The following is an 18,147-nucleotide window of genomic DNA, read 5'->3' as shown; positions in this document are numbered from 1 at the left end:
TTTTTTTTTTTTTTTTTCAGTTTTTGGCCAGGCCGAGTTTGAATCCACCACCTCCGGTATATGGGGCCAGCGCCCCAACTTCTTTGAGCCACAGGCGCTGCCCTCTCAAGGCCTTTTCAGCAGCACTGGGAGCTCTTGCTTCCCACTTCTATCTGCCTATGCAGCCTCTTCCTTCTCCTTCAAACTCACTGTACAAGTCAGGACTTTACCGAGAAACAGAACCAACATGGTGTGTGTGTGTGTAGAGAGAGAGGAAGAGAGAGATAGAGAGACATTTATTTTAAGGAATTGGCTCATGTGGTTGTGGAGGCTTGGTGAATCCAAAATCTGATGGGGGTAGGCCAGAGACATCAGCAGAAGAGTTTGTAGGCAGCCAGCTGGCAGAATTCCTTCTCACTCAGGGAGCTCAGTCTTTGTTCTAATAAGGTCTTCAACTGATTGGATAAGGCCCACCGATATTAGGGAGGGTAATCTGCTTTACTTAAAAAAGTCAGCCAATTTAAATGTCAATCTCATCCAAAAAACACCTTCACAGAAACATCCAGAACAATGGTTGAACACATATCTGCGCATCATCGCCCAACCAAGCTGACTCATAAAATTAACCATCACACCTATTCCAGTTCTCAGCTTCTTGACTAATCATATAGATTGTATCAGGCCAAACACTGACTTCCTGTTGAACCAAACTTTTTTTTTTTTTTTTAAGGCAAGCATAAAACAAAGTTTATTGAGAAAGATAGCTTTACAGAGTAAGAACAAGATATAGGCTTAAGGAGCAAGATAAAGACAGCCAACCAACTCCCATTGTCTTGACAGAGAAAAGGCAAAGAGGCTGTTGAACCATTAATTGAGCACTGGCTGTGCACAGAAGCCCTCTCCTGTGTGCAGTCACCTGTAGCTTTTGTCTTCTTTGCCTCTTCGTCCTCTCTGCTCCTCTGAGCTCCACTTTGGAGGTTGGAAGCCCAGGCTGGGCATCAGAGGAGCTTACTGGAAATACATGCTGTTTCACACCTGGGGGTGAAACAGGTCCCCAAGTGATCAGGTGTGCATCCAGGACTGAGGTCCTCTACTCTGTACCCGTCACCCGGGGGAGGGCAGGGTAGGACTCTGCACACCCCAGGGTGGGGGCCTACTTCCTCCCTCTCCCCCCAGGCGAACCCACCGGCCCATCCCTATCCACATCTTCCAGCAGAGCTATGAGGCTAAGAGTGCTCATGCTCACCAGGCTTTCTTTCTGGAGTTCGAGGTAAGGCCTATACAGCCTCAGGCTCAGAGGAGGCAGAAACTGCTGGGCTTCTAGGCTGGGCTGGACATGCCTGAAGTTCTGGGAGGAACTCTCAGCTGTGCATGCACCACCTTTGCCCCTCTCCTGGTGCGGGATGAGGTGGGTCTGCTTCAGCAACCAGTGGCTATCCCTGATTTCTGCAGGAGCTGAAGGAGGTGGGCAAGGAGCAGACCAGACTGGAGGCTGAACACCCCGCCAACACTGCCAAGAACCGTTACCCACATGTGCTACCCTGTGAGCACTGGGAGCAGGAGTAGGGCATGGCAGAGGTCCAGGGCACGGCACAGAGAATGGGGACTGCATGTGCCTGGCACTGAATGCACAGCTTTTCCCCTCTGCAGATGACCACTCCAGGGTCAGGCTAACCCAGCTAGAAGGAGATCCTCATTCTGACTACATCAACGCCAATTTCATCCCAGTAAGGACCACCTGCAGGGCTGTGTATGGAACCTGGGATCTGCTAGGGAGATGGGCTGGTTTATAGGACAAGCCATCCTGCCTTAGATTCACAGGAAGATCCCCAGCTTGTGTTTTGCTAGGTCAACCTAGTAGGTATTTATTGAGGGTCTGCTGTGTGCCAGGCTCTGTGCTGGTCCACAGGAGGCAGTGCTGAGTCAGCACATGGCTGTGGGTGTGTGTCTCTGTGTGTACGCACACGCACGAGCAGGGGGCTAGTAGGAAAGGTAGCCAAGGCTGGGTGAAGGAGGACCTTGATTGTTAGGCTGAAGGCTTTGTATTCTATTTGGTGGGCACTGGGGAGCTGTGGAAGATTTTTGAGCATAGAAGAAACAAAGTTTGGTTTTAGGAAAATCATTCTGATTTGGTGACAAGAGTGGACAGGATACATTTTTTTTTTTAGCACATCGGTATCAAAGTAGTTTATGTAGGTTTTTCTGGCCCATTTGAGGTGGGGCATGGGTATCTCTGAAGTCACCCCTCCTGGACTGAGTTCTGGGTGCATGTATGGGATGTATGTACACAGAGTCTTCAGTCCTGGAGATCATATGGGCTATCTACTGCTGTGTGTTTTGGGACCTGGGAGACCAAAGCATCACCCATTAACTTGTTCCTGACTTCCACCCCTCCATCCCTCAGGGCTACACCAACCCACAGGAATTCATTGCTACTCAGGGACCTCTCAAAAAAACGCTGGAGGATTTTTGGCGGCTAGTGTGGGAGCAACAGGTCCACATCATTGTCATGCTGACTGTGGGCATGGAGAACGGGAGGGTGAGTGCACCTTGCAGGTTCCTGGAGTGGCCACCAGGTGTCACACAGTCTCCTTGCAGGAATGGCCCTGTTGGCATCTTCTATCAGAGATGGTAGGCAGACAGGAGGGAGGCCTGAAGGTTGGTAGGGGTCTCCAAGGTCACTCAGGATGGGGAGGCAGGGGAGGGAGCAGGTACACAAGCTCCCACATAGACTCGGTTTCCATTGGCTTCTTGCTCTAGGCCCAGGAGGCACCAAGAGGTTGGGAGAGGGACAGGAATAAGGGCCACCCAGGGCCGGTGCCAAAGGTAGAGAATTCTGCATGCTTTGGGGGCCAGTTTGGTAGATGCTTCCTCTGTGCCCTGCTCAGTGCAAGGCCCTGGGACAGAGAGGGGCTGCGGAATCTGTCCTCTTGTTGGAGCAGTGGGGCAAGAGCCAATGACTGTGGAATCAGGGCCATCCAGCTTCACAAGGGACCTGCCAGCTAACTCAATGTCCTGAGGTCATATGAGAAGTTGGGAGTGAGGGTGCTAGAGCCCAGCCATCAGGGAAAGGCTTCTGGAGGAAGGGGCCTTGGGGCTGGGTCGGTACAGACAGCAGAATTTCAGGGACCAGAAAGATGGGTGGTGAGGGTCAGGACTGGGTAAAGCAGGGGTGGCAGTAATGGGGCTGGGTCTGTAACTATTCTCTCCAACACTCTGGTCCCAGGTGCTGTGTGAGCATTACTGGCCAGCTGATTCCACCCCTGTCACCCATGGCCACATCACCATCCACCTCCTGACTGAGGAGCCCAAGGATGAGTGGACCAAGCGAGAATTCCAGCTGCAGCATGTGCGTGCTCAAGGGGACAGAGCAGAGTGGGGTGGGCATTCCAGCTGAGTCTCCCTGGGTCCCTGGGACCCTTTCCTTCTGAGGATCACAAGCACTCAGCCACTACAGGGGAAGGGGAAGTGTATGGTTAGGAAAGGGATAGGGAGGCACAGAGAGGGCTGAAGGTTTATCCAGGGTCACACAGTGAGGTGAAGAAGAAGCAGGGTGGGGAGTGACAGTTTCTGCCCTCTCTGTGCTCAGCCTGGGGCTCCTTGCTTCACCTTAAACTCCTGTGCCCCAGGTGCCTTCCCAGGCTGTGGCCTCCTGGGGCAGGAAAGCCAGTGGTCTGGGCGCCCTCTATAGGCAGAGGTTATCAGGAGGCTAGAGGACCCAAGTGCTTAGGAAGCATTAGCCTGAGGGAGGAGACACAGCTGCCACCTTCAAGAAGCACCCAGTCTGAGGCGGGTGGCATCCGCCTGCCATCAGGGAGCTGGATGCATGTGGGGGGGGTGTGGAGGAAGTGTGTGGGCCAGGCAGGGGAGCCTGCAGTTAGGCAGGTGAGGCACAGAAACAGGCCCTCTACACCCTGGCCTCCTTCCTGCCCCCTCCTCAGGTTGCCCAGCAACAGCAGCGGAGGGTGAAGCAACTACAGTTCACCACCTGGCCCGACCATAGTGTCCCTGAGGCCCCCACCTCCTTGCTCACTTTTGTAAAACTGGTACAGGAGCAGGCGAGGGCTGCTCAGGGCGCTGGACCCATCCTGGTACACTGCAGGTGAGGGTGGGCGGGTGGTTGTGAGGGAGGGCTCCCTGCCTGGCCTGCAGTGGGGCTGTCTGGGAGCTGGGGACATGGGGAGCCCCTTCGCCTATTCAGCTCCCTAGGGATTGTCCCTGCAGTGCGGGCGTGGGCCGGACAGGCACTTTTGTGGCCCTCTTGAGGCTGCTGCAGCAGCTGGAGAAAGAGCAGACGGTAGACGTGTTCCATGCTGTGTATGCACTCCGGCTGCACCGGCCTCTCATGATCCAGACCCCGGTGAGGGCCTCAGGACCTGGGCCATCTGGGACCCCAAAGGAGGGAGAAGGAGGTGGATGGCCAGGGGGCCCGCAGGCTCTGGAGATACCAGGAAAGGGAGCTCATGGGGCATACAGAGGACCCTGTGGGGAGGGCCTCAAACATGTCATCATTCTATTTGGACTGCTGCTTCCTTTCTGTAAGAGCCTTGAAACCAAGGCACAACATCGGGAAGGCTCCCCAGTGGCTCCCTCCTCTACCCTGTCTCATTCCTGCCTTGCCGGTTGGGGCCTGGGGAATCTCCCAGCTGGGCCATGCTCTCTAGCAGACTGATGCCCCTCTCACCCTGCCAGAGCCAGTACATCTTCCTGCACAGCTGCCTCCTGAACAAGATTCTGGAAGAGCCCTCTGACATGTCTGAGTAAGTCACAGCTTCCCTTCGTCCCTGGCTGGGGTGGGGCACAGGTTCCCTGTGCCTTCCCACCCACAGGCTTCCTGACTCCTATCTGTGGGCAGATCCAAGCAGACTAGAAGGGGAGCTGGGCAGCCTGGAGAGCCTTCCCCACCTCCGCCCCTCCGCAGGTCCCTGCCCATCTCTGTAATGAACTTTGCGGAGGCATGCACCAAGAGGGCAGCCAATGCCAATGCTGGCTACTTGAAGGAGTACAAGGTGCGCTTCAGGCTAGGGGTTGGATGACAACAGAGGGCAGCCTTTCCCTGCCCAAGTGCCACTCCTGTGAGTTCTGTCCACCTTCAGGGTGCCACCTCCTTCTTAGGTCCTGCTGGAGGCCATTAGGGACAAAGCTGGCTCTTCCACGCCCCCTTCTGGCTATGAGAAGGACAGCGCAGTCTCCAGTGAGTCTCACGTGGACCAAGCAGAGGGACGAGGGGGTAGGGGGTGCAAGTGTGGGACCTCTGGCAGGCTCACCCTCATCATCTTCCCTCAGACTATAGTTCTCCAGTGGCGGAGAGCCCCCCAGATGACATGCCGGAAGCCTGGCTCTTCCCTGTGAGATGATGCTGGCCTTGCTGCCTGTTGCTTACCTTCTCTGGCCATCTGTGCTTCCTGGGCTGGGGCTGAGGCTTCTGGGGGCTCCTGAGCTGTGGGCTGGTCAGGAGTTACCCTGAGTCCCTGGTTGCTAATGAGCTGTGGTTTGCAGGGTGGGCCTTCTGGCCGTGATCACGTGGTGTTGACTGGCCCTGCAAAGCCACAGGAGCTCTGGGAGCTGGTGTGGCAGCATGGGGCTCGGGTGCTGGTCTCTCTGTGCCCACCTGATGCCATGGAAAAGGTGAGGGAGCAGGGGGACAAAGGAGGGGGAGACTCAGGAGTTGGGGCAGGAGATAGGGAGAGCTGGTTGTGGTATCTGTGACCAAGGCAGGGGCAGAGACCTCAGGAAACTGCCTGAACAGCCCTGATTCCATCCCAGCCACAGGAGTTCTGGCCAACGGAGATACACCCCATCATCACAGACTTAGTGACTGTGCGCTGGATGACTGAGAGCAATACAACAGGCTGGCCTTTTACCCTCTTTAGGGTCACACATGTAGGTATTAGGGCCACAGTATGGAACGGTGGGTTGTGTGGGGGAAGAGTCCTGTGCCGGCTTCCCTCTGCCCTCCTCTTTGCCACAGGCGGAGAGTGGGAAGGAGAGGCAGGTGCGGCGATTGCAGTTTCCATACTGGGAGTCTGGGCATGAGCTGCCCCCCAGCACTCTGCTGTCCTTCCTGGCTGCTGTGAGCAAGTGCTGCTCCCAGGGCAAGAGCAAGAAAGCAGGCACACTGCTCAGCCACTCCAGGTGCTGCTAGACAATGATTTGGGAAGGGAGCGGGCACTAGAAAGGCCTCACATCTCACTGAGCACTTCTTGGGTTATGGGTCTCCCAACGCCTCTGTCTTCTCTGCACCTGTCTTCTCTGGACCAGGGATCTGGCCCAGATTTGCTGGCTGAGTATTCAGCGTCCCTGCTGAGTCCCTGGGCCCAGGTTGGGTTTCCATGCATCCTAGGATACACCCAGCCCCCCCTCCTCCAGGTATCCTATCCAACTCTATGTCAATTGCAGCAAGGGCGCACCCCACTTGGGCACCTTCCTGGCCATGGAACAGCTGCTGCAGCAGGCAGGGGCTGAGTGCACTGTGGATGTCTTTAACGTGGCCCTGCAGCAGTCGCAGGCTTGTGGCCTCATGACCCCAACGCTGGTGAGAGGCTCAGCTGTGGGAAGGGGTGGAGAGACCCAGAAGCTTCAGCACCAGCTTCTAGGCAGCATCACTTAAGCAGCCACCAGGTGGCGCTGTGGACTGCAGTGCTGTCTCTCAGACTGCGCACTAGGAGTGGCAGACACAGGGAGCCCTTAGGTTTGGGCAGGCAGAATGAGGCTCCTTACTCTGTGTCTGCCCCTAGGAGCAGTATATCTACCTCTACAACTGTGTGAACAGTGTGCTGGTGGACAGGCTGCCCTGAGTCCCTGCTGGTCACCATGCTGTGCTGGAGCAGAAGAGGTCTGTGCTCTGGCTCAGCCTCCCTGGAAGAGCAACCTCCACTGGGCCCTGTGCTGTGAAGGGGCAGAGTTGGGGAATAAAGACATGGTAGAGTCTGAGGCTGGGTGTGTTCTGTCTGCTCTGCCATGGGGCCCAGCACATGGGCCTTGTGAGCCATCTGGGACACATTGGCTTTGCCTGGGAGCAGCCCTCTACCGGCTCATCCTCCAATTTCCCACTTTCCTCAGACTTCAGTCTCTCCACCTCTAATTTCCTGTGGTACTGAGCTGCAGATTCAGAGTCTCAGTTTCTTTTCTTTTCTTTCTTTTTTTTTTCTTCCAGTACCATTCTCTTCAGGTTTATTTTTTATTGTTCCCCTGCCCTGCACCCACCTCCCCTGTATGCATTAGTATTTATCCTGTTCCCCATTCCTCTCTCCTGCCATCCCCAGCCTTTTCTACCCACTGGGGTGGAGGTGCTAGAACCATACTGTGACTTGGAAGGCAGGGGCTGGAAGTACCCCTGAGGCAATATGGACAAGTTTTCCCTCCTCCTTCATTCTCCCCTCCACACTCTACACAGAAAGGAGGTAGGGGAAAAAGCAGTGGGGAGATGTGGAGAATGGAAAAACGAGGAGAAGGCAGAGACCAGAAAAGAGGGAGCACACTGTTCATACACATTAGGCCTGGATTTCACAGCACATGAGTGATTGCTGATGGCCTTGTGCACTCCTGCCTGTCTCTCTGGTTGTACTGCAAGGTTATCGATGAAAGGATGTCTGATGCTGGCCACTGATTGCTCCTGATAGAGGAGCCCTTGGAAGACAAAGAGAAAGCTTGGACAAATCAGAGGAGAATCCCTGAAATGGATTTAGGACCACCCCCCCCAATGGGTAAGGAGGCAGAGCTCCTGGGCCAACCTGAGTTCCTAGAAATGTGCAAGGGGTCAGAGATTAGGGAAGTGTCAAGCTTGGTTGAAGAAGGGGACAGAGGTATTGTAGGTATTGCTTTCTGTTCAATCAAGAGCCTTCCTGGAATGGGGCTAGGCTCTGGTGTTCTTTCCAGGAGGACGGAATGTTGATAACATTTTCATACACTGTGTTTGTCAGAAACCCCAGGGGTTGGTCTCACAATAACCCTCACATGGGGACTCAGCTCTGAGCTTCTCAAGCTCATCTCAAGGGGCTTGTCAGGGCTCAACCATGATTTTTCCCTCCTGGGCCCCTCACATTGGAGGAGCAGGAGCTGCAAATAAACAGGGATGACCCAAGGCTATGGATGAGTGAGGCCAGAAACTCAGGCCTGCCTGAGGTGGTTTTCTGCCACAAGGCAGAGGTGACTCTATCTGTGGGTCTTTCTGGTTGTGCACAGCCATCTTCTGGCCTTTCTAGGAGGCTCATCTACTTTTGAGGCCATGGCCTCAATTGGGGGGCCTGGGTTGGGGGCTATTTTCTTCTTGGTCCAGCTGTGCAGCCTTTCTGGCCCTAGGAGGTTAGCAGAGTGGCGAGGCACTAATGATAGGTCCTGGGATATGGAGGTACAGGATATAGGGAATCCTGGATCCCTCTGAGATCCCAGGTTTCTGGTGTATACTCTGTATGGACCATGGGGAGACCAGGCAAAAATAGGAGGAAGGTGGCACACAGCCTGTCCCAGCTCTGCACCAGAGCCTGGTTCAGCCTAGGAGAGACCAGGGAAAGCAAGAAGGAAGCAAAGTCATCCTCGTATGGTCTCAGAAGGGAACAGGGCTTGACTCTAGTTTTAACTCCCATTCCTTCTGCACCCTGGGCTTCTGGTGCTGGCCAGGGTAGACCTTGGATGGGATTTGTGCCTCGTGGTGGCGGAGCTGCAGCTTCAGCATCCAGCCTCCAGGGGGCACCAATCTGCTTATTTTCAGGCACCTCTGACAACCAGCTGGGCTGCCCACAGCACCTCAGCCTGCCTGGGTCCTGGAGCAGAGGTCAGGGTGCTCCATAGGCCTTAGATTAGCCTGAGGCTGCATGAATGCATTCCATCCAGGGCACACTCAGTGGGTGGAAACCCAGCCTCGTATCTGTGGAGTCAGGGCATGGCTGCTCAATGAGGAGACCCTCCCTTTGTCCTCTGTCATCCCAGCTGACACTGGCGCCCTCAACAGCCTAACCTGTTCCAAGACAGCCCCTCACTCCCCTCTGTCTCCCAGGAACAGGGTGAGGAGGGCTGGTCTGCGTCCTAGGTCTCGGGCTGCCCCCCATCAGCCACGTGACCTTGAACAAATCACTTCTCTTAGCTCTGTTTGCTCCAGTGTAAAACGTGGTAGAGGGATTGGGGGGCCTACGGGAGCTGTACAGTTTTGAAAGGCCCTCCTCTGGGTCCATGTGACCCCGTGGCCCTTCCCTAAGGCAAGAAGGTCCTGAGCTCCACTAGCCCAGGCCCTGGAGCACGCTTTCCAAACAAGTGCAGGTCCCTGACATGCTGAGCTTGGCTCGCCTGGGTTTCTTTGCATGCTTTCTTCCTTTTTTTTTTTTTTTTTCTTTCCTGGATGAAATTCCTGCCAGCTCGGAAGGAAGGAGAGAAGGGGAGTGAGCCGCAGTGTAGAAAGTTTCCTTGACTCCTCCTCCGCCTGGGTCTCCCCCCCTTGCCAAGCCCAGCCTGTGAAACTGAATAACGAAGATCACTCAACAATGCCTGCCCCTCTCTGACTGCACGGTCCCCGCGCTCCCACCGCTGCCGCTGACGCCAAGCAGAGCCCGTGGGACAGTCCCCACCGACGGCGCAGCCCGCCAGCCAGCGCAGCCCCGCCGCGGAACCGCGAGGCCAGCAGTGGCGGCCACCGCGCCCGTGCGCCCGCACGCCCACCAGGTGCCCCGGCAGCCGGGTGGCCGAGATGCCCAGCCCGCGCGGGCTGCGGGCGTTGTGGCTTTGCGCCACGCTGTGCGTCTCCGTGTGTGCCGGCGATGCTCCCCAGCCCGGCCCGGGGCCTGCCGTCTGCCCGGCCCCCTGCCACTGCCAGGAGGACGGCATCATGCTGTCGGCAGACTGCTCTGAGCTCGGGCTATCCGTCGTCCCGGGGGACCTGGACTCCCTGACGGCTTACCTGTGAGTACTTGCCCGCGCGTCCCTCCTGCTCCCGCTGGCTGCGCGCTCGCGCCCTGTCGGTGCCTCAGTCTAGGGCACCTGCCGGGTTGGTGCCCTGGGGCATGGGCATCCCGGACAAGCTTCTTCCCTTTCTGAGTCCAGCTGCTCCGAGACTGGGGAGGAAAGAGTCTGGGACGAAAGAGCAGGCAAGTTGTGAGCCTAGGCATCCCTTACTTGGTTTCCCAGTTGGCTCCTATGCTTAAGGGTACAGGGTGAGTGCCCAGGTTTGGTAAGGTGGGTTCTGGACCTTGACTGAGTAGGAGGGACACGAGCTTGACTGCCTCTTTTCCTCTTCCTGCATTCTCCTACAGCCAAGCAGTGCCCAGGCTAGTGGCTGAGGTGAAGCTGACTGAATTGGTGATGGAGGTGAGGGGAGAGTGCCCTAGTGGAGTGGAAATAATGTCTGTTCCTTTGTCATGGCAAAAGGAGCAAAGCTGTCACACTGAGACTGGGTGGCCTAGAGGGAGGGGGTCCCAGAGCTGTGAGGGGAACCTTACCCACTATTGTCTCCTCAGAAAGGGGCTCTGCCAGCATCATCTCCCTTCACTGAGGCCTCCTGACTCCCCCTGGGGCCTCCGTGAAGTCATGTCCCAAGAGGCAGTGTTGGAGACACTAATTTGTGGGCAGGCGCCGAGGCTGAAAACCAGAGAACCATTTTTAGCATCTGAATTGGGGTGAGACAGTGCGTGAAGGGGACCCTACTGGGGGCAGCTGTTGTAAGGACAGCTCATAGGAGCTTCCCCTCAGAATCTGAGAGCTGGGGATCTCTGGTTCTTCATCACGGGGGCAGGAGGAGGGTGTGGGAGCACGTTCCAGACACCCCCACATCCCTTCTCTAGGGAAAGGAGACTCCTCCTGCCTAGTCCTGTCCAGACCCAACATCTTTTCTCAATGGAGGTAGGGCGGCCTGGAAAACTGGGGGACATCAGCTGAGGGGTAGGACTCCAGAGCTCCTTCTGGCCTGACAGAGGCAGAGGCCCCTCATGGATTTGGGTTCCCAGGATTTGGGAGCTTGAAGGAAGATGGAGCTGAGCTAGACCGTATAGGGGCTCTGTAAGAGTTTGTTGAATTAAATGAAACCAGGGCACTCAGTGTTGGCCATGTCTTGGTGGGATAGAGAGGATCCCAGATTGCATCTCTTCACTGGGCTACCCGCCTAATCTCCCTATCCCCAGAGGGGGTGTCTCCTCTAATCCAAGGCACAGACTGTGGACCAGGGGAGGGAGTGAGAAGGAAGAAATAATGTACATATTCCAAAAGGGCAAATTGAATCCTTTACAGTCCAGGAGTGATAGCAGAAGCAAACTCAGGAATACAAGACAAGAACTTAGCAAAGCCCAAGGGGTGCCAAGGGAGTTTCAGCAGTTGGCGGAGGGCAGGCTCTGGCCCCACCTTTACGGCAGCCAGGGCAGCCTCACTTTTAGCAGTTATATATACTGAGGGTATATGGTATGTCTCATGTGAAGACAAGAGTCCTGGGGCTGCTAGCACAGCACTCCTTTCCTAGCACTGAAGCCTTCCTAGACTGGTTGATGGTCCTACTTCTGGAAGGACTTGGAGGGAGGAGGTACTGTACTACCTTTGCCATTGTGCAGATTGCCCCCACTATCTTGTCACAATTTCCTTGGAACTATGAAGTCTGTATTTGGGTTGAGTAGAGGTGAGATTTTCTAAACTGGTCCTGTACCCACCTCTCTCTTAAGACTCAGAGTATGCTGCTGAGAGTGGACAAGGGGAAGAGAGAGTGTGGGTCCCACGGAAATGGGCGGAATTTAGTAGTCGGGGCTAGAATATTGAATAGAGGTGGCAGAGGTCCATGTCTCCTACTTTGGGCTGTGGAGGGGGTCCCATCTAGATGGTGCATGAAGGGGTTTCTCTAGTTGTCCTGAGAGCAGCTCAGAGAAGAAGACTTCTTTCTGTGTCTTCTCAGGAGCACCGGCCAGCCATTTATGCATCTTCAGGTGGGGTGAGGTTTGTCACTGAGAAGAGCCAGGGCAGGGAGGTCTTAGGGCTCCTACTGGGCCAGTGTTAGGAAATGCCCAGCCTGGCCTTGCCCCATGTAGCCTAGCCCGTGCTGAGAACAATGCAATCTGCATCTGATGGCATATCCAGCAGTGCCTCTCTGTCTGGACCATCCGAACCTTGGTTCTTTCCTAGGTCTGCCCCTTACTGAGAGTCACTGGACACTTCTAAGTCTCAGGTTCTTCATGTGTATATGAAGAGAAGAAAATGCTAGAGGATTAAATGAGATGATCTGGACATATAAGTATGTAGTATAATGCCTGGCACCAGGGGTGACCTTGAAATGGTTGCTATTATTATCATGCCTCCAGTTGGGGGGCCCATGGAGGTAGAGGTAAGGCCTCTCCACACAGCAGGGAAACTGAGCCCACTAGGTGGGTGGAGACCTCAAGGAGGTGGTTTGTGGCAGGAGGAAGAGAGGTGTGTGTGGAGAGTTGACTGCAGGGTCAGTGTTTGGCTCATTCTTGGGCCTGAGGGCCTAGCCAATAAGTGAACACTGTGGGACAAGGATTAGGGGAGGGTGGGAACTTGCGTACTCTTGACATAGGGTTGAGAAGGAAAAAGTAAGGTTAAAACACTTGGATGTGGAGGAAGTAAGAGGGTAGAGAGAACTTCAAGATCCTGAGAAGGTGGCATGGATGGAACCACCAGAGGCACCAAGAAGACACCTGTGCATCCTTACACATTCCTTGACTTTGCCCCTATAAAAATCACTTCCCATTTCCCCCCACTCCAGGGTTGTGAGGTTTCCTCCTATTAGCTAGTGCCCTTCATGAGGTGAGTGCCTCCTCCTCCCTGCATCTTGGTTCTAGGGAAGACTAGAAAATCTTCTTTGTATCTAGCTGGTATTTCTCATCTTGACACTCATGTCCAAAAACCATTACTACTTTGGAGTCCAGTGCCAGCCCTGTTTGATAATGGTTGGGAGAATAGACTCCAAATACAATCCTTCAAGTGTCTCTCTCTTTGAAATCTCCCAAACCATAGTCTCGCTGAAGCTCATTGAGACTCCCTGGGGGTTGGACATCCTTCTTGGGTGGGGTTTGTTCTGGGAATGGACCTGGGGGGTGGTGGTTGAGTCCCTGGCACTGGGACATTCCAGCCTGATGGTGATGAGAAGGCACAATGCTTCTTGCTCTACTCCATCACACATGTACATGGTGAGGAGACAGAAGTGTACAGATTGCAGATGCTGGCAAATAAAACCCAGAGTTGTCCCAGAGCAGGAGAATCTGGGTAGTTACTCTGAGTCTCTTTTTTGTCCCCCAAGATGAGCAGTATTGGGAAACAGATGGTATGAGAAAAGGTGTCTTGCCAGCTAGTTATAAAAGACCTGAGGCTCCTGTACTTGCAGTCCTCCATAAGCACCCATTTCTATCACCTACTGCCACCATGGCCAAGGGAGGGGCCTCCCCACACAACCCCTGCATCAGACTGCATATTGCTTTCTTGGGAATTCACTCCTTTTTTTTTTTTTTTTTTTGAGACAGAGCCTCAAGCTGTCCCCCTGGGTAGAGTGCCATGGCATTACAGCTCACAGCAACCTCCAACTCCTGGGCTCAAGCGAGTCTCCTGCCTCCGCCTCCCAAGTAGCTGGGACCACAGGTGCCCGCCACAACGCCCGGCTATTTTTTGGTTGCAGCCGTCATTGTTGTTTGGCGGGTCCGGGCTGGGGAATCGAACCCGCCACCTTAGGTGTACGTGGCTGGCGCCTTAGCCGGTTGAGCTATAGGTGCCGAGCCGGAATTCACTCCTTTTAAGATCGCCTGTGATAACCACTGGACTTATTCGAAAGGTCAGATGGTATGTGTATGTGTGTCTGAGTAGATTCAGGGTAATTTGCAGCCTCCTCACTGCTACCTGGGGATGTCTGTCTATGATCAAGAAGATGGAGTCAGGATGCTGGGGGCAGGGATCAGAGGGGTTGAGAGAACGGACATTGGCCACAGAGAGCAGGGTTCAAGTCATCACCTACTAGCTGTGTGAACCCGGGCCACTTGATCAGCTCCTCTGTGACTCAGTTTCCCTCTTAATCTGTAACTGGAGTTAATATTTACCTCCTAAGGTTGTCACGTGGATTCACTGAGGTAATGTTTGTAAAAGGGTTTGGCATAGTGTCTGGTCCCTAGAAAGAGCTCAGTAAGTGTTAGCCAGTGTTGTTATTAGGATGACCAGGGCCAGGAAACGTTAGTCCTGGAAGTCTTCCTGAGGAGGGGTCCTAGAGCCAGCATGGGAAGTGGAGGACTGGCACTGTTCTGTGAAAGGTGAGGGATAGGGTGCGTGTATATGTTGGGGGCTGTGAGAAGGAGGGGAGTGGCTGGAAAGGAGATGAGATGAGCCACCCTGGGGACCTGAGGAGATAAGTTTTTTTTCCTGGCTGGTACAGTCTTGGAGCTTCATGGCAGGCAAGGGAGCAATTGCTGGGAGACCCCAGCTTACTCCCCAACACATTCTGGGTGGGCCCCTGCTGGAGCTGTTAGGTAAGGAAGCAGAAAAACATGTGGTCTCAGTGGGGGAGAGCTGGCTTTGGGACGGGTGCACTGGGGGTCATGGTGCCAGGTCTCATTCTTACTTTCAAGGCTACCTTTCCCAGGCCCCGTCTTGGTCACCCTTCCTAGTAGATTTTTAGAACCTGATCCCTTCTGCCAGAAATTTAGGGTTTGTGAGTTCTAATCCTCAGTCCCTGAGTTACTATGAGACCATGTGCAAGTCCCAAAACTTCTCTGGACCTCATTTTGGCTGAAAAACTGGAAAGTGGGAAAGGCAGAAAGCAATCTTCTCTGAATCTCCTGTTCCCAGCAGGACAGAGAGAGCTCCCCTGGGGAGAGCGGCTGGTAGGCAGGAGGAAGGAGGGAAGGGGAGAGCCCAAGAAGCACCCAGACTAGGGTAGAGAAGAAAGGGTGAAGGAGGGGCACAGTGATTCCAGGATATGGGGTCCTCTGGGAACCTCCTGTGCCGGGCTTGTCCAAAGTGGAGCCTGGGGAACCGGCCTGTCAGAGGGCTGACCCAGGGGGTCGCTGGAGGTGGGTGAGTGTGTAGGGGAGCCAACACCCCAGTTCAAAGGAAAGGCAGGAAACAGCCCTAGGCAAGAGAAAAAGGAAACCTCTCGGCTCTGGCAGCAGCGGGCATGGGGTGCGGCCGGGTGGGGCGGCTGGCGGAGGAGAAGAAAGCCTGGCTCAGAGCAGACTTGGCCCCCAGCCCGCCCCCCTCAACCCCGCCTTCCCCCCATTCCATGGGCTCTCAACCCTGATGGCCCCACACGTGCTGCAGCCTGCTTCCTGCACTGACCTGTGCCCGTGCCCACCAGGGGAAGACAGGCAGGGCGTAGCAGAGGGTATCTGAGTGGGGAGGAGGCCCTGCCTCTGCAGGCTCTAGTCTCAGCTCCATCACTGATGAGCTGTGTGTCTTTGGGCAAATCACTTACCCTTTCCAAAGTCTCAGTTTCTTAATCTTTCACATGGATACACTAATATTAACAATATCTACCTTGAATGGTTGTGAGGAGGCGCAAATGAGACAAAGAAAGCAAACCCCATGCTTTCATAGTGTAAGTGCTTAAAACTATTTCCTACTGATACTGTTTTTCTCTTGCCTTTGACTACAAATGAGCTAGTGAGGTCCAGTAAGGGACTTGCAGAGCTACATGTGACTTGGGCAGGGGCAGTTAGGATACCAGAGTCTCACTTTGTGGAGCCCATCAGATGGTCCTTCTTTCCTTGCTGCCCTCTTTCCTTACTCATGCCACCCTCTCCCACTGACCCTCCTGGAAGCAGGCCTTTCTGGGAGCCAGTTCTGCTCTTGGGCTCCTGGGCAGTGATGATGAAGGAAGTGATCTTCCTTACAGGGATGCCTGGAGGAGATGGAGCCAGGCCTGACGCCTCATGAGAGACTCTCTAAAAAGGAAGAGTCTAGGCTTTCAGGTCAGCGCCATCTGTAGAGTCCAGCTTCTCCTCCGAAATGGAATTCCTTGGAACTAGAGTTTTCACTGGTAAAATCCAAGAAAAGGCAGGGGTGGATGGGGCATTTAGGATGGCTGCTCCATTTCTTCCTGGGACATCCCCAGAGAGACTGTCAGGAGACTCCTCTGAGCTCATCCCTAATGGGCCATGTGACCACAGGGCTAATAACCCACCCTATTGGGACCGGAGCCACGATCAAGAGTCTGACTGAGACTTCAGACATGTTGGGAAGGTACAAGAGATAGGAGTGGGGGAGAAATTTCCAATCCCACTCCCCCATGTTGGACATGACAATTTCCTTGAGCCAATCTGAAATGGACTCACTGATTCTCAGAATTTGGGGAGCCCCTTTGTGCTAATTAGTTCATTGGGAGAAAAGGGGTGGCCCCCAGCTTCTAAGGACAACTAAGGTCTTTCCTCCTGCCCTTCAGACATGGGAGAACAGGTCCCAGGAGGAGAAAAACACCCGAGAGGCTGAACTTGGGCAGTGAGCAGTGAGTTATTTTGGAAGCAGCAAAAGGACATGGTGGGGGGGCAAGCTCAGGGGTTGGCACCGCGCCCCCTGGAGCCATGCCAGAGCCAGCCATGGGCAGGCTGGTGGCAGGCAGGTGGGGGCTGGGTCTGGCTACTCACAGACACGGCACCTCCAGATCTGAGCTTTTCTTTGTGTCCCATTCTCGGCTTCTCTTTTCTGCCAGGATCTTCTTTCTTCTCCAGAGACCTCCAAGGGAGGCCTGTGCCCTATATCTTGAATTCTCCCCAACCCCTGGGGGATTGGGACTCTCTCTAATTATTTATGAGATGCAAATCTGAGGCTAGGGCCAGGGAAGCACCTGGTGCCCAGCTTTCTGCCTCCCGTGTCTGCTCCAGTGTGGTGGGGATGCCCTCCTTGTTGAAGTTTTCATTCGCTGGACTGTGAACTTTTTTTCAGGAAAATACTAGCACATTAGGAAGATCCATTCTGGGGGTCCAGCTTGGATGGCCCCCTATGGGCTCAAAGCGACATTCTTAGGAATTTGCTTTTACCAGTAGCAATATCAGCCAGTATTTATTGGATGATTGGCATGTGGCAAGAACTGTGCTCAAGCACTTCATCTACATCATCTCATACTAACCCCGAGAGGGAGGTGCTAGTGTTATCCCCCATCTCTCAGATGAGGAAACTGCAGCTTTTCACTGTGAAGGAGCTTGTCTGAGACCACCAGCCAGTGATTGCTGGTGCTGGGATTTCAACCCAGGCAGCCTCCTCCCCACCTCTTCACTGCCTCTTGGACAGCCACAGCTGGGGTTGGGGTTCTGACTGGAAGGGACTGAACAGAACTCTGGGCATGTTAAGATCCTAGACTGGGCAGCCTCTCAAAATCTATTCCAAGTTTCTTGTCTTTCTGGGGAAAAACCAGTACTTTTCCCCTCCCAGCCACCAACTGGGAGTCTGTCTCTGGGGGTTGCTTTGAAGGAGAAGATGTTTGGGCTCAGCTCAGAAGTCAGAGATTTGGGCGGGAGAGGGTGGGACTGCACCTTGAGAATGGAGGTGATTATATTTCAGCTGGGGAAATAGTATGTGAGGGGTCCTTGGTGAGGCAGTGAGGGCAAAATGGTTATGACTATCAGCAGGAGACTAGGCAGGTGCACGTGAAAAGTGAACCCACCTGTAGCAGATAATCCTGGGAGCATTCACAGAGGATCAAAGCCAACAGGCACTTGAGGGAGAAAGAGGACTTGGGTGGTCAGGGAAGGCCCTGGGGAAGAAGAGGTTTGAGTCCTGAGGACCGGAAGGATGCAACCTGGGGAGTGGCCAGGGAAGGCCCTTCCAGGGAAGAGAAAGCCATGAGCCCAGGAGAGAATGAGAAACCACATTGGGACTTCGGTCACTTCATCACCACGGACTTTTCTGTCCCACTCTCTGGAGGGCAGGATGTTGTAGAGCCAGGCTTCCTGTCTTTTTCTCCTCAGAGCAAACATTTTTAAAAAACCCCCCAAATCCAAGGTGTTCAGCAGCCTTTAATCAAGGGTAAATCCACTGGGCTGCTCAAGCCAAAGGCAACATCAGGCTGCCCTGGGGGCTGCGGAGACCCTACCTTGACCTTGGAGGCAGGGAGGAAAGTGTGTGTGTTTGCAGCCAAGCAGACAGGGGTGCGAGTCTCGGCTCGGGCACTAACCAGCTGGGTGGCCCTGTAGTTTCTTTACGTCTTTCAGGTTTACCTTTTTCTGTTTCCTTATCTTTCCTCCCAAGCTCTTAGAAAGATGTTTGTGGCTC

General features: G+C 54.3%; 2 protein-coding genes across 2 annotated transcripts in view; both read left to right on the top strand.

Moving 5' to 3' along the window:
- Positions 1–6,776, top strand: part of LOC100961228 (receptor-type tyrosine-protein phosphatase V-like) — a 17,616-nt gene extending 10,840 nt beyond the window's left edge. Inside the window, 16 exon segments of the mRNA XM_003792270.1 lie at positions 1,156–1,249; positions 1,432–1,522; positions 1,630–1,706; positions 2,384–2,518; positions 3,206–3,328; positions 3,921–4,081; positions 4,204–4,339; positions 4,672–4,739; positions 4,901–4,988; positions 5,095–5,166; positions 5,241–5,327; positions 5,479–5,607; positions 5,746–5,862; positions 5,951–6,114; positions 6,379–6,514; positions 6,717–6,776. Of these exon segments, the coding sequence (XP_003792318.1) occupies positions 1,156–1,249; positions 1,432–1,522; positions 1,630–1,706; positions 2,384–2,518; positions 3,206–3,328; positions 3,921–4,081; positions 4,204–4,339; positions 4,672–4,739; positions 4,901–4,988; positions 5,095–5,166; positions 5,241–5,327; positions 5,479–5,607; positions 5,746–5,862; positions 5,951–6,114; positions 6,379–6,514; positions 6,717–6,776 (1,738 nt within the window).
- A 2,805-nt stretch (positions 6,777–9,581) lies between these two features.
- Positions 9,582–18,147, top strand: part of LGR6 (leucine rich repeat containing G protein-coupled receptor 6) — a 125,857-nt gene continuing 117,291 nt past the window's right edge. The window contains exon 1 of the mRNA XM_003792266.3: positions 9,582–9,870. Within this exon, the coding sequence (XP_003792314.1) occupies positions 9,659–9,870 (212 nt within the window). The 5' untranslated portion in view covers positions 9,582–9,658. The remainder of the gene's footprint in view (positions 9,871–18,147) is intronic.

Source organism: Otolemur garnettii, unplaced genomic scaffold (assembly GCF_000181295.1).
Source record: "Otolemur garnettii isolate 467f Iridium unplaced genomic scaffold, OtoGar3 scaffold00055, whole genome shotgun sequence".
NCBI classification, from domain to species: Eukaryota; Metazoa; Chordata; class Mammalia; order Primates; family Galagidae; genus Otolemur; species Otolemur garnettii.
This window is presented reverse-complemented; position numbering and strand designations above follow the sequence as displayed.